The sequence below is a fragment of the Crocodylus porosus genome, unplaced genomic scaffold (genome assembly GCF_001723895.1).
Source record: "Crocodylus porosus isolate Cpor-Errol unplaced genomic scaffold, CroPor_comp1, whole genome shotgun sequence".
NCBI classification, from domain to species: domain Eukaryota; kingdom Metazoa; phylum Chordata; order Crocodylia; family Crocodylidae; genus Crocodylus; species Crocodylus porosus.
In genome coordinates this window covers 121,826,952-121,842,809 of record NW_017728931.1, presented here as the reverse complement: position 1 = coordinate 121,842,809, position 15,858 = coordinate 121,826,952, and the positions used below count along the sequence as shown (strand labels likewise).

The following is a 15,858-nucleotide window of genomic DNA, read 5'->3' as shown; positions in this document are numbered from 1 at the left end:
AAAGTCATCCAAAATAAAAAACACAAAGAAGTATAGCACAAAGAAAAATGTCACTTCTAAGCAATGACCAGATTGTACTGTAACCGTGTGCATTTTATTAAGGATTATTGTGTTTTCTACTTTCCAAAAAACTTTCAAGAACTTTGTGATTCCAGCATTAGAAATTAGCCTACAAAAATGTGTGTGTATAAATTCTGACCTATACCACCCAAAACAAGTACCACAGAAAGACTTAAAAATACAAGGACTTCAGCAGCCTTGGGCTATTATCAATGTATGGTTTGTTTATTGTTTGCTAGGTTTTCTAAAATGGTAGAAATAGGGAACAACTCCATTAAAAAGGTCAATGCTATTTTCCTATCCCTGAGGACAAAGACTGTCTCTCATATTTTTAAGTTAGTGTCTTTATACATGGATTTTAAAAGTGAGAAAAAACTTGTGAAACTACATTGTCAACGAACAATTTCATTTCTCAAGAGTTGTAGATTCCCCCCCCCTTATTTTACTGATGCTTTCAATAAGCATCTCAGAAGCAACACTAAGCATGACACCTTAGACAAAACACATTGTTTTTTAACCAGAGTTTCAATATTAAATCAAAAGCCTGCTAATCTGTTTTCTGAACAAAACATATAGGAGTATATTTGTTACCATGTTGTTTCCTTAAGCTGACCCTGACCCCAACTAAAAATTAAGGCCAGCCCTTAGCTAAATGCATCAATATTTTGCAAACACAGCGTGGAAACAAGTTGCTAAAGTATTCTTTTTAAATAACTGCACTTTAAAGATAATTTTTTCCCCAGTCAACTTCATTTGCATTTCATCTAAACAATCACACCGCTAGACAGAAAACTGGCATACTGCTTCCTCTGTATTTATCCAGTGTTTCAATAGTACAAAGATTATTGTAATGTAGTAATATATCACAATATTTTAAATCGTTTCCGCTTATCTAGCGCATCTATCAGTGGAAATCCTCAGGCACAATCTAATTCCCATGGACTAGAGAGGCTCTGTAAAATTTAGGATAATGCAAGAACAGTTGCTCCCTGCACAGAGCTAACAATATTAAAAAAGTCATTCCTTTTTATTTTATTTATTTATTTATATAGTGGAATGACTGTTGAATAGACTGATAAGGAAAAAAAAAAAAGTTCAAAGAGGAGTGAAGTAGTAAGCGAGTAAATAGAGAACTGGTAACAGTTAACACTTTTGAGTAAGCAGAAGCTCAAGCCAACTGTATATTAAACATTTAATTTTAAAAAGTTAAAAAAGAGTCAGTATATGGACTATGACTGGATAGAATTAAAAAAAGTCATATGATTATTTAAAGTATCCTAGAAAGCAAGGTTCCAGAAATGGGCATACCTTTACTGCAAAAAAGAAAGAGCCAGACAAAATTATAATGAGAAGTACACTGGTAAAAAATGAAAATTAATATTTCTTTTTTCCTAATCTCTCTTCACATTGGATATATGCATTATAAGATCTTCTTAACAGTTCATTTGACTTCACAAGTCCTGTAGGATTCAACGTAAGTGTTATAACCAATCATATTCTTGGGGTGGGGGGAATATTATGAAGGATATGTAGCAAGCAAGCGAGTGAATCGCAGAGCTAATTTCTATGACACCATGTTGACTGACATTAATCATGTTTCTATCCTTAATGACAGTCCCATATCAGCTGTCCCCTTCTTCCACAGACTCAACAATCAGGATAACCAACCTATTAATCCATGATCAAGCCATTTGTACTTTTAAAATATTCAGATGATGTGAACTTCCAGGTCTCTGGAGCTTCCCCAGATTTATTAAATACTAACTTTCCAGAAAGCCTTCAACCAATTATTTTTAAGACTATGCGGCAGTCTTTCCTGGCATATTGCCACAGTAGCCTGTATCCCACAGCCACTTTATTTGTACAATGAATTCCATTTGTCTTCATCTTTTTCTTACAAGCTCTTCAGAACAAGGAACATCCCTTATTACATTTGTACAGCCTTTACTTATACCTAGAACCCATCTGTTTGGTCACGTAATGATGGGGCATGTGGTAAGAGCCATCTTTTACCTGACGGAATAAGTCAGGGAACTGTATTTGATTTTAGTTTAAGTGATATTTTTCAGAAAAATTGGTATGGGCATAATTATGAAGAATAAAAGCTGCGTTCAAGAGCCTGTATATACCCATACTACACACTTCTCTTTTGGGAAAGAGCTGGAATTGAGGTATGAATGAAAACTGTAGGCAGAGAGCGCAAGCACACCCCAAACTTGTTTGTGGAAAAGGACTAGCATCACAAGATTAGGCATAACTGGGAAGATAGAGAAGTCTGCTGCTTATTTACAACAGAAAACTAGCTGTCGCATTAGCTCAAGTGTGGGGAAGAGGGAGGAAGGGTATGTGTGCACACGCGCATGTGTTCATGAATAATAGAAGGCCCATTCTGACAGCAAATTTTGAAGTGTACAATTATGTACACAAAAGACCAATTTGCCTCTCAATTACACTGTTCTCTTGTTCTCACATTAACAGTCACAAAATAAGGGTCTCACAAGGCTGCCTATGGTTTAAGTTTGTGGCTGTGAAGATAAGGGAAAAGTCCTGAATGATGTACATGTATTTCTTCCCCTAGGGTTAGTGAAGAGAACAAGGACCTAATGGCCTAAAATACTAGGTTCTTAAGGTGAGAAACAGACTGGTTTGCACATAAATGTAGAGAGTGACCCTTTTAATGAAGTGCAGTGCATATTGGTGGTTTAGCTCCGCCACTTGGCTATCTAATCTTCCCTACCACAAACTAAAACTTGGCCCCCTTCAAGCAACCCTTAGAGAAACAGTAAGTAATAAAGGTCAGACATCACAAAAGATGGAGTAAGGAGGCCAGTAAAAGACAAGGTATCCTATATGACCAAGAAGCCACCACTGCGATTTTAGCAATGAGAACTGAGAAGTGGAGGGAAAGCACACTTCAGTAAAGAAATGTCTTTTTTTTTTCCTATTGCACTGATGTTTCTTACTTATTGCTGTATGATGAATTAGCTAAGAAAGCATAAGGTTTGTTACATGATGTATGGTCTAGCTATTGTTAGGTGAACACAGTTGCACAATGGAGACCAGCACCCAAGATGATGTTCATTTTCACAAAGTTAAGGATATTTTAAAAATAAAAGTAAGTTCTAATATAAATGCAAGGATGTTATTTATTATTAAGTATATCATTAATATCACTCATGGGCTGGAGCCAGTATATAATTAATGGAGAAGCAGCAGCTTCAGGAGGAACAGCACAATGGCACTGAACTAGTCTAACCGGATAGTACAGAGATGGGAGCAAACAAACAAAACAAAAAAGCCTCTAACTTAGTAATAAATATCCATTCTTTGTATGCTGGATGCTCTCTATAACATGACTCAGTTTTGAAATTTGTTGCAAAAATATTACAGCAAGACTGTGGATTACAAAACATAAATAAAATTTAAGTCGCCAAACTATTATGTCAGGAAGCAGTCCCCCTCCAGATCTCAGTCCCTGCATTTTGTCTTGCACTGCATTTGTATGTGGTTATGCCAGGGTGGGCAAAATATTGCTTGCAGGCTGGAACCAGGCCACCAACTGAATGGATCTAACCCAATTGGGTGAGTGGGTTGGGGCTCTCTCTCTAGCAGCTGCATAGTGCCAGAAAGCCAGGGCTGCTTCTAGTGTGCCAGCTGTTTCCCCAACCATCAACTGCATATTTACCACCTGAAATCCCTCTGCATCCAAGAGTTAAGAAGTGTGCTGTTAATAACCTCCTGATTTCTTTTATTAGGTTTCATGTGCATGCTATCTATATCCCATCCCATGATACTTTTACTGCTACAAAGTGCTAGTGGGGAATGGGAGGAGAGCTGGATGGGAGATATCCCCTTCCAAAAATCTTTGGCCATCTGGCTTATATTATTTTATTTACATTAGAAAACAAAGAGTAAAAACAGATAAATAAATAAAAACATAGGATATGCACTGTGACACACAACTGTACCTACCCTTACCCTCTAGCCCAGCTGATGTTATGAATTCATCAGGGTATCTGGAATGTAAAAGGGCATTTCCTGGTGCTTGTACAATTCTCTTTCAACTGTATGAAGCCATGCACATAGCTATATTTTTTATATTTACTAATAATGTTTTAAGCCTTTTTAGTGAGCCCATGTTGAACCCAACTGTAGTTTTCATAAGCAACAGTCCTAAAGATGGTGTACAGTTTAATACGTATATAACAGTTCAGATTTAAGATTTTGCACAACACCTCTAACTATTCAATACCTGATGAGCAGATTCTCTCAACCCAACACAGTACCAGATGTCAAGAAATTCCAATTCCATTTATCTCAATTCCTTGATGGCTTGCTGCCCAAGTCTGGTTCTTACTTTCAGCATGCCAACCTGACCATAGTCCTATATGGAATATTAGAAGTTCTGGAAGCTCTTTCTGTTTCAAAGTAAATGGTTACAACCCCAGATGCTTTCCCAGCATGAGATTTTTGCTAGTTTCAGTTAACAGAGGAACCAACACTACAAAAGTTATATTTGTTTCTTTACAGTATAACATTTACTGTACATTGAATGAATTCCACAAAACCTTCTGGCATCAACATTAAAAATATAAACATTAGATGAAGAGGCGTCTCAGATATTCAAACATATCAGGAGCTACCAATTACATATATTAAGACTGAAATACAATTACTTTCTGTTAAATATAATCTTAGGAGTATGAAGACGATTCCTCTCCTCCACAGAAGAAAGAGGAAGCGGAGAGGAAGGGAAATCAATCACAGGCTAGATCAGTTTTTAGACTGATTCGGGGGAGCCTAATTTTTCAAAGTAGGGGCACGAAGTTACCCCGATTAGCTAATTTTAGATATCCAAGTTTTTAAAATGTTTGAGCTTAATACATTACAGAACTGTATGGTCTTGCAGGCTGGCAATGAAGACAAAATGATGAAGGCTTATCCAAAGCACCGCAACCTCAGAAGACAACTATTTAACAATTTTACTCATAGGACGCAGTGTCTCATGTCAACACCATATTCCGAGTAAACACACAAAAATGACACTAGGTGGCCCAGACAGGCTCACTCACTGTAGGATAACAAAACAACAATACTGACAAATGGCAGCAACATGCCATTTTCTAGGCATGTGTAGACATAAAATCAAGTTATACAATATAGATAAGTCCAAGAATATATTAACTGTCTGGATATTTTTTGTCACAAGAACAGCCGTATCATTTCCACCCATGGACAGTAGGGAAATATAGGTACTTTATTTTCCCTGGCAATTGTATTCCTCACCACTGCACGGAAACAACAGCATGAATAGGCCTTCACTTACATTGTAGTATTATACAAACACCTCAAGAAGTTGAGCTCCAATGTTACATGCTGCAAAAAAAATAAAAACCAAGAAAAACAAACAAAACAGCAAGTAACAACAACAACAACAACCACATCTGCAAGCAAATTTGATTGGGGGGGGGGGGGAAATCTGTTTTCTTCCTGGCTTCTGCATTAACTCTAAAGTTCAAGTCTGCATGTAGACAAAAGCCAAAAAAAAAGTGAGTCAGCTACTTTTTCCAGGGCTGTGCTCTGGAATACCAAGGAAAGAATAACAAACCAGCATGTTTACTACAAAGCAAGTATATCTCTGAACACAGCCTGTGTGCAGAGATCTGTTCATTTCACAGACCACTTTTCAAAGGGTAGACTTGCAGTTTAAGTTTAAGTGGTACAACGTCTGTGTGCAATTGTCCTAACAGCTTTGATTAATCTTTTGCCCAACAGACTAGGACTCATAAAAAGCTACTTGTATACACTGCATGGTAAATCCATGCATTATTCTCAGAACCAAATATTTGGCATAACTTGCCAATAGTAGCACTACATAACGCTTTTCCAGCCATCTCTGCAACTGGATGCAACTGAGGCGTGACCACCAACCTTTGAATCAAGATGAAGTCTGTGAAATCCTACATGTCATAACATGGGTCCCTCTTTACAACAATCACTTACTTACCTTCTGTTTCTCCACACCACAAAAATCTTAGTTCTATTCTACCAGCTCTCATTATCAACTGAAGAGGTCTACATATGGCAAGCACTAAGCACCCTTCACACCCTTACATTAGCTATCAAGATGATGAAAACTAAACTAAACAAAAAAAAAAGTGGAGGTAAAAAAGTTCTTGCTTTGTACAGTTTGTGCAACTACCTTAATAAGCAATGCAACCAGTCTGCCAATAAGTTACAATGCAACAAACTCTACCAGGCAATCATGCAATTCCCTTGAAGGTGACTTAACTGAAGCAATGGATGTTGGTTGCTGTGCCGACCCTTCCTGCGTGACTGAAGGATAGTCCCCCGGCAGAAATAAAGTTCAAGTGATAACATTAGAGTCAGAACACGCAAGTGCCTACTCCAAATACCAACCCCAGAAGATTAAAAGCTAAAAGCAACCCTGACATCTCATGATTTTGTTCTGTTCCTCTCATGCTTCTCTTTGTCCCTCAAGAGCAGCCCAAGACAGCAGCATCTGGCTTCAAAACAAGGCAAGGGAACATAAACCTTTGTTTTGTTTTTAAAAGACTGATTTTCTTTCTAATCCAATTGAATACCAATGTCAATTAAATTTTGGCCACAGACCATTCCTTATATCATTCAAAAAAAAGGATGCCTCTCTCACACTCCCGCAAAGAACTGAGCGTTCAGGAGAGTCAGACAGACAAGGAAGAGAGAAAGCAGACGGGACCCAGGAGCTGACAGGTAAAAAAAAAGGGGGGGGGGGCTCTGTCACCTACAGCACCCAGGCCACCTTGCTGCTGCCGTTTCCTGAGGCAACGGCTCTGGAAGTACCAACTCTGCGGGGCAAAGAGCCAGCACTCGCCTGAGGGGCGCTGGGCACTTGTCACCCCTTCCCCTGCCATAGTGCGAGGGGCCCCCGAGCACCGATGGCGCTGGGGGAGGAGCCTGGGGCGCGGGCCCCGCTCCTCAAGGAAACTTTCCCGGGCCGGAGCGACCCCCGGCGCCCGAGCGCGGCGGGCCACCCCGCGGGTCCCGGACTCACTTCTTATGCTGCGCCGGCTGCTTGTCCCTCCGCGCCGCCGCGGGCTGCTTGGGCCGCCGCCTCCGGGCCTGGAGCGCCAGCACTGGGGAGACACGGGCGGGTTAGCGCGGGGGGGGGGGGGAGCGGCCCCGGCCCCACGCCCAGCCCAGCCCCACGGTACCTTTGCGGGAGCTCATCGCTCTGCGCCGCTGGGCCCGGCCCGACCGCCCCTCGCCTGCCGCACGAGCGGAGCCGGAGCCGGAGCAGCAGGCGGAGGCGCAGGAGTGGGAGCGCCGGCCACGGACAGCAGCCCCGCGAGCGTTGCGCAGGCGCGGCCACCGGCACCGGGGCGGGGCGGGGGCTGCGCTGGCGCCTCCTGCCCCCGGCCTGTGAGCGCGGCCCCGGCTCGCAGTGCCGAGACCCGGCGAGTGGGAGCGCAGGGCCTGGCGCAGTGTCCCCGGGACAGGCACGAGGCCAAGCCCCGGGAGCCTCCAGCCGGCACCTTCCCCCGGCCCCGGGCGGGACGAACGCTTTGCACTGGTGCCCCCGCTGTTTCTGCTCGGATCGGGGAGCTCACCCTGCAGTAGCGTTTCTCAACCCCTGGCCCAAAATAAGGAAAGGGGGCTACTAGCTTTTTGGAAACGGATCTACACACTGTAAAAGTCGATTCTCTTTTAAAAGGAGGAAAAGTTTATCGGGGTGCTCACTGGGATCTGGGGGGGACATCTGTTCACCAGAGCATCCCAAGGGGTGACAAGATTGAATGGTCACAGACTCCTCCATGACTGTTTCAGGCCAGACATAAGGAAGAATTTCTTTGCTGTCCGAGCCCCCAACATCTGGGCTAGCCTGCCAACAGAGGTGGTTCAAGCACCTACTTTGGACGCCTTCAAGAGACATTTGGATGTTTATCTTGCTGGGATCTTTGAGTCCAGCCCCTCCCTCAGGATCATATGATCTTGTGAAGTCCCTTCCAGCCCTCATGTCTGGGGGGGGGGGGGGGAAAACTTGTGGGTTTTCCCTCCTAGGCTGGCACAGTTCTCACCTGCAAGGGGCTGCCTGGGACCCCTGTGCATTTGCCCTCCCTGCCCCACATGCCCACACACTGGGGGCAGGGGGTTGGGAAGTGAGGGCTACTGGCCAATCTTTACAAGTGAGCCTTGGTTAGGGTGGCCATTTGTTCGGTTTTATAGAGGAGAGTCCGGTGTTCCAGTCCTCTGTTGATATGAGAGCCAAGTGCCTTTACATCCTGTTTTTCACCATTCAGCCCCACCCCCCTCCCTGCTGCCAACACCTGGGACACCTGCTGCCACCTACAGGAGCTCCCTGCTTGGACCACCCCCACCACAGACACTGCTACCACTGCCTGCAGGGGCTCGCCACTTACCACCACCCCCCAACACTGCTGCCTGCAAGACCTCACCACACCCTCTGGACACACACAGCATTCATGGTGGTAGGGACATCTAATTTTTGAGGTACCTCATGGCCACCCTTACCCTGGTACCAAAAAGAAAGAGGTTGAGAACTGCTGCAGTAGAGAAGAAAGGGCACATGGGGTTCTTAGCCCACAACTCCCATGTGGCACTACCATGGCATTCCTGAACATAAACATTCAGTGAAAGAGAAAAACCCCCAGACTCAATGTTCTCCAGGAGCATAATAAGCTTTTCAATCAGTTCTACTGCTTGAGTATAGGTGATCTACTGCACCAGTGCATTAGACATCTTCAGGCAGATGAGGTTCTTTGGGTAAATCCAATATCTTTTATTAGACCAACTCAAATAGTTGGGAAAAAAAACAAAAAAAAACACTAACATTTCTTTGCAAGCTTTGGGTACAAATACCCTTTGTCAGGCTGAGGAAGTATTAGACACACAAGACAATAGGAAGGTGTTGTCAGCCAGTGTTCATTGGTTTAGTAGGTCAAGTGCTTGAACACCATGCTGCAACCCAGAAGGCTCAATGTTCAGACACTGCAAGTGCATGAGGGTGGGAAATTGTGGCAGTAGTACGTAATAGTCTCAAAAATGGCATGTTTGTTATAAGAAGTCAAACACTAAGCACTTAAAGCATTTAAAACTGCCAGTTTTTAATTCTCCGTGCTCCAGTACTCCTCCTTATAGGGACCCTAAACAGATATACAACAGGTCACCCTCCCCAGCACCATCTTCCCTGGTAATTTGCATTTTATGTGGGGCACCTTTGGAGCCTTCTGTGGAGTTCTTATGTCCCTCCCTGTACTCACCTGCCATGCCTTGATGGAAATTATGATGTTCATACAAGTAGGAGACTGCCTATTGTTTTGTGTATGTTGGGGCCTTTCACCTACATGGGTGCCTAGCTAAAAGAAAAAACAGGGGTCAGGCCCATCTAAATCCACTAAATAGGGTTCGACTCCAAGGCACTAGCTTTCTCTGGCATCTTGGGGCCCCCTTTCCTACTCCAATCTGGAGCTTGGCCCAGAGGTCCAGGCCCTACAGCTGGGGGGGGGGGGGGGGCACAAGTTCAAAACTAGGGACAACCCCAAACTCACACCCTCTCAGTCCAAAACAAAATAAAGTTGCACCTCAGGTACACCAGACATCCCTGGCCTTTGTAAGAATGTACCCTCACTGCTGCCAGGGTCTGAGCCCCCACAAGCTGCTCCCTCACTGGCACTGGGGTCCCCAAAAATGAGGCCTCCTCCTTCCCCTAATAGCCTCACCCAAGCCACCAGTATAATTCAATAATCAAAAGAGGAAAGAATAACAACTCACCAACCAACATGATCAAGCAAAGCACCAGGTCAGCTTATAGTTGCAGGGCTCATGCTTCAGCTCCCTTCCATCAGCTACAGTCTTTGCTGTTGTACAGCTGCTATCTCATTGCAGCTTCCATAGTTCCTGCCTTTAGCCTATTCACCCAGACCCTCAAAAACACTCCTTCCCATTCAGCTACTGTCCCCCTGACTGTGGCTCTGCCCAGGGTTTTTATAGTCCTGCCCCTTCCAGTCAGCTGACTAGCTGGCCAGGCTCAGCATTTAACCCCTTCCTTACTCCATGCCCAGAAAGTTCTGGCCTTAAAGGGGTGGACATGTTTTCTGGTGAGAGGGCTAGGGTTTCCTGTTACAGTCTCCTTTTGGAGTTCTGCCTCATTTCCTGAAATACTTCATGCAGCATGGCTCAATGAGCTTCCGGGAATGGACAACAGCCAGGTGCCTGCTAACAAAAAGACCAGCTACCCTTAATAATGTCAACTGTGTTTACTAACATTTTGCCAATTTTAATAAAATCTAAAGGAGTCCCTCCTGTGCCCCTCTTTCTTTCTTTCCACAGGGAGGTTTTGGACACTTATTCAAGCACTCCCCCCAGCACTCCTCAGTATCAGTAAAGCAAGGTTTCTCACCACATTTCTTGGTGAATGTTTTTACAATACTAAATAGTAGTGAGAAGCCTCTAGATGTAGATTGATGCCATGTTGTTAACTCCTGGATATTGATTTTAAGTCATCTTTGTTGTTTTCCTTAAAGCCCCTGGATTCATTCAATTAAGATTTCAGGTTTAATTTTAAAAGTCTATTTCAATATACTTCTGTACATCTCATGGTTGCAGTGAATAACATGAAATTGCTAACCCTGAAGACTCCAATAGCAGAAGCCAAAGAAAAAGAACTACTAATGATTTATTATTGCTTTAAATGTCATCATTCTGAAGAGAGTAACACACATGCTTTTAATGCTTGAGGATACTGCAATTAGAAAATATGGTAATTACCAAAGTTTAACACAATTGTTTCAAGCTTATATAGTGGCTGGGCAACTAATATATTATATGCAAATGAGGCCTGGCTCCACTAATCAGGCTTAGAAATGTCTGGGAAGTCCTTTCAGGGGTGATGGTAGGATATTTCAGTAATAGATCAGGGGGTCCAATCACACTGTCAGCTGTTCATGAGCACTCCCATTTATTTCGGTGGGGGTTGTGTATGGGACAATTGGGTCTTAGATGCGCAGCTACAAAGGGCTTTACTCATATGAACAGAGTGATAAAGTGATTTTCAAATCTGGAGTCAAGAAGGAATTTCCCTTAAGGGTATAATGTCAGCAATATAAGCAGCATGAGAGAACTGTTTGGTATTGCACAGAGAAGGAATTATTTCTTAGGATTAGGTGGGTATTTATTATACAATCAATTTATTCCTGTTCCAAGGAAATGGACTGCATTTTTCCTGTTCTGTATTTCTGTTTTCTGAAGTGGCTACTCAAAAGATCTGTGTAATATGCTCACAGAGAAAGATGATAAAATAAACGGGAAAGTCTTTACACATGCACAAAGGATTATTATGTGCACTTATCTAAATTAGTAAGTAAATATAATAGCTGTACAATCTAAACACAAAGGATGTTGAGATAATGACTAGGGCCCTAGTTTTGCAAATGCTTAAGCATGTGTAAAATGATACTTATGGAAGTAGTTCAGCTGTATCAAAGGAACTGCTCACATAATGCACTTATAAAGTGTTTGCTAGGATTAGGGCCTACATTTGGAAATGACAAAGAAAGGAGGCCAAAAATATGAGATTAAATTGCAGACAAGGTAAAATGGTATTAATAATCACTTATAGAGCTAGCCTGAACACAAATGTGTACAGAAATACTTACGTGTATGTTTTAGTTAACTTCTTTTGCTACTTCAGTGAAGTGTATATTTGCTTCCTTTTCCTTCCACTCTATTTTGTTACCTTAAAAGAATGTTTTTAAATTAAATACTGTGCTAAAAAGGATGCACAGACTGGCATGAAGTATTTGTAACAAATAGATAAACTAAATTTGCAACAATGGGATATAACAGGATTACTTTTCCATTCACTGGCTGCCTTTCCTTGAACAGAGTTATCTGCAATAGAGGTGTCTGGTTTTGCTGGATTATCAAGGAGCTCATTTGCTGTAGGGGCCAAGTTTCTAGGCTCAGGTGGTATGACTTGACCAATCAGTAGGGACAATAGAAGGCAAGAGTTACTCTTTCATTTTGTGGCTGTGAATGCAAAGGGGAATGAAAAGGAGAAACATACAAACGGTGAGCTGACACTTTTTACCTATTTATTATTATGCTCTACAGTGCAGTTTGGAGCAGACCCCTGACCTCAAAAATGTCTTAGCTGTTTCCTTTTCACTTGACCTAGAAATATGTTGCTTACATGGGAGGTTTCAGCTACTCATATGTAAACTGGGATGCATTTTTAAGGGAAAAAAGGCAAATCTAGCAGTGGTCTTGTAAATATGGTGCTGTCCGCTTCTTTTCTGAACATAATAGAGACCACTTCTTGAGCAAAAGGGACCCTTGAAGACTTTGGCCTGCAGTTCTAATTTATGTTCCCATTCATCTCTGTACTGCTTTTCTCAGTGAGCAATATTATGCTCTATGAACCACATGTTCCCAAAAATCAGGATGTTAGCCAATTTCACTGACATGCTGCTGCTCTTGCACAGAATGGAACTAACAACAAAGAACACAGTAGGGAGGAAAAGAGAATACAGGGGTTGTGAAAAGGAAAAATAATACAGAAGAGGAGAATTTGCTAAAGATAGAAGAATTCTTTGTAGCATTCAAGTACCACTCTCTCCTCCTCGCCTCAGTGCTTTCTTCCTTTCCCTTTATTTCCCACATACATTCCATGTTTCTTAACAGTTTGATATATTTGTGCACATACACTGAAAAAGAGTCTGTTCTTTGTTTATTGTTCGTTTAAATTGGTTTGGGGGGGGCAGGGTTTCCTGGCTACACGCTTGCTGGCTTATAGCTTTGTAAACAAATGAGAGGGGATAATTCTTAGCTTGATTTTTGATAACACCATGACAAACCTGCAGGTAGGAAGGATTAAGATAGCCAATGGTTTAGGTTTACCATCAAAGCTAAGGAAACTGTGATTCCTTCAAAGCATGTGTATACCAAATTACATTAAAAAGGAATTTACACATGCTTAAGCTAGAAACATGGAAACTTGCTCTCTTAGGAATGCAAGTAAAGAGAAATTACCAAAAAAAATGCTGAATGGAATTCAGTGGATTAAAACGGGGAAACCAGGAATTCCCAAGTTCAAACCCTGGCTTTGCCACTGATGGGGGTTTCTTTAGGCATGTTACATGACTTGTCTGACTCTTGCACCCACACTGCACAGTTAATTAAACATTTGTAACAAATACCTCATAAGTAATTTGCTATGCAAATGTCAATTGACTAATAAGGGCAGAGGAAACTATCCAGAGTGCTAAGGCATTATAGTTAGAGGAGTGAAAAAGTACAGAATAAGATATGGAAATAGTTTCTAAATGACTGCATGTGCAAGCAGATTGTAAGTAGAGCTCAAAGACCAGAGTTCAAAGTATAAATCCTCAAGCATCAGTACTGAAATCCATCCTTCATAGTTGACCAAGGCTACTTGCAGACCAAAATGAGATGAAAGGTAGTACTGAAGAAAAAGCATGGCCCAAACTGGAAAGATCACTTAAAATCACTGCAGTTGGTTAAGACCATTTCAAAAGAGTTCTTCTGCTAGTTAGTATTTAAACATAAAGATAGAGACTTATCTTTGCCCAGTATTGCCACAGTATTGTGATGAGGGATGTAAGGTACTTGCAAAGCCCACATGTGTTTTATTGCATTTTAAAATTTATTTTAAGGTACTTATTGGTATTTTCAAGGAAACACCTTTGTTCTTCATTCTACCTTCCCAAAACAAGGTGTGTGTTATAGGTGAGAAAGTGGCATATGAGATCATGTAGTTAAGAATTGTGTTATTGTGCATATACACGAGAGGTGAGAATTAAAGACACACTAGCAACCTTCATTCTAACATTTCTGTATATTTCAGTGCTTGATTTCATGACCTTCATGGTCTGTCCATTTATATATAACATTCTCAGATTCTACTCTGCTCCCAACCATTTCTGGCCTGCTCCTTCCCAAGCTCCTAGCCTCCTTGCCCTACCAGTCAAAGCATGTTCTTCTTGCACATTTTTTTTTTTTTGGTCCCAGTATTCTATACTCCCAGACCTAATCTGTGCCTTTCCCTGCCCCCAGTGAATCTTCTGTTCCTTATCCTTTTGAATCAGACAGCTGCTTCTCGGATGCCAGCTGGTGTGGTTACAAAGATCACAGCAAAGAGTTGTCTTCTCTCATTTCCTTGACCCAGAGCATTTGGGAGCTGCCATTCTAGAGACAGCTTCTATGAACTGCCATATTCCTGAGCTGAATGGAATGTGTTCAGTTGCTCAGTGAGATTGGTACATGCTCAGTGCAGTCACAAAAGCTGTAGAAGGCTCAGACATACTCAGTGTGGATGGAATATTTGGAGATTTTGCATAACCTCTAGTAAGTCTCTACTGAGCATATGAAAACTCCCTCCCCTCCCCCCGGAATTATGGTTTGGCTAGATTTAGGGATATTTTCACAGAGATAACAAAAAGTACATCCTTGACATTAGGGCCACTCCCAGCCAGATTTCAAAACCCAGCTTCAAAGCTCAGGCTGCTAGAGAATTTAAAAGGAAAGTCTGCAAGAACTTTTTAACATGGTCAAATCTGCTTAGTTTTCCCATATTTTTGTCTCTGTCTTGGAAATGTCTGAAATCATTCCAAACAATTCAGTCACACAGTATGGAACATTGCAGCATGGATGATTTATAGTTTCCCAAATCTCCATGCAACTGAAATCAAAGTATTATAAAAGGAAGCACCTAACTACTTTAATAATAAATGCTACCAGGTCTACCTATAATATGAGACCAAACCCATCCAGCTGTGATGCCATGCATACAACATTTGTGAACGATAAAAAAAATAAGGCTCCATTTTACAATACAACTAATTTTTGCAGAAGTAAACATTTGTCACATGAGCACACAACTGGTGTTTAGAGTAGAAATAGAACAGCATTAATAACTCTTTTTTATAATTTTTACAGAGAGCACTTATGAATGAACTAGATAAAGACCATTTGCCCACCTCCAGGCATTTAAAGTTCCCTGGACTCCTACTGCAAGCTCTGCAAAATCAAATAACAGTGAAAATGTTTTAAACACTGAAAACAGTATTTTGATCATGTCCAAAAGTACAAAGTAGTAAATCATTACAATTTTGTTTGGGACAGTTGTTTCTTATAAATGAAAAGAGTGGGTTTAATTCTTCTATTTTGATTTAGCAGTGCTTTATACTTACTTTGTATTATTTATGTTCCTGTAGATCAGTGGTTCTCAACCTTTTTTGTACTAGGACCCATTTGGAAACATCAATGGCCAGTCCTGACTCGGTGCCCTTCACTCCTGACCCAGTGCCCTCCCACCCCCAGACCTCAGCCCTTCAGTGTGTGGGGCACTGTTGAGCACAGGTGCTATATGGCTATGGTCCCTGATGGCCTGGCACCTTATTGAAAGGAACTGTGGGAAGAACTGGAAGGTTTTGCCAATACCCAGCCTGTGATTCCCATCTTTTGCCTGCCATACTGTGGCAGCAAGGATTATGCTGCTCACTCTGAAGATGTTCCAGGGACCTGGGAGAAGGGTTCTGAAGATTGTGAGGTGTACTTGACAGGTTGCTCTGAGCACAATTCCTTGTCTTACGACAAACAAGAAGGGAGAAAACAAGACGTGGGAAGATCAAAGACACCAAGATTTGTAACTTCCAGTCAGTATTGGTTGGCTGGGCATGGAACAGAGAGCGGTTTAAAATCACAACTGCGGGGAAGAGAGAGATGAGGAGAGAGTCAGTTAGAGGACAGAAGGGAGCA

General features: G+C 42.0%; 1 protein-coding gene across 5 annotated transcripts in view; it reads right to left on the bottom strand.

Annotated features, from left to right (window-relative positions):
* Positions 1–7,392, bottom strand: part of SRPK2 (SRSF protein kinase 2) — a 269,647-nt gene extending 262,255 nt beyond the window's left edge. For 2 of the 5 annotated variants that reach the window (XM_019543576.1, XM_019543583.1), the window contains exons 1-2: positions 7,275–7,392; positions 7,115–7,196 (exon numbers count right to left, since the gene is read on the bottom strand). In XM_019543576.1, coding sequence (XP_019399121.1) covers positions 7,115–7,196; positions 7,275–7,290 — 98 coding nt within the window. In that variant the 5' untranslated portion in view covers positions 7,291–7,392. Of the gene's footprint in view, positions 1–7,114; positions 7,197–7,274 lie in introns of those variants that run through there. The other 3 variants (XM_019543582.1, XM_019543580.1, XM_019543578.1) reach the window with 2 other exon arrangements.
* Positions 7,393–15,858: the final 8,466 nt, after the last annotated feature.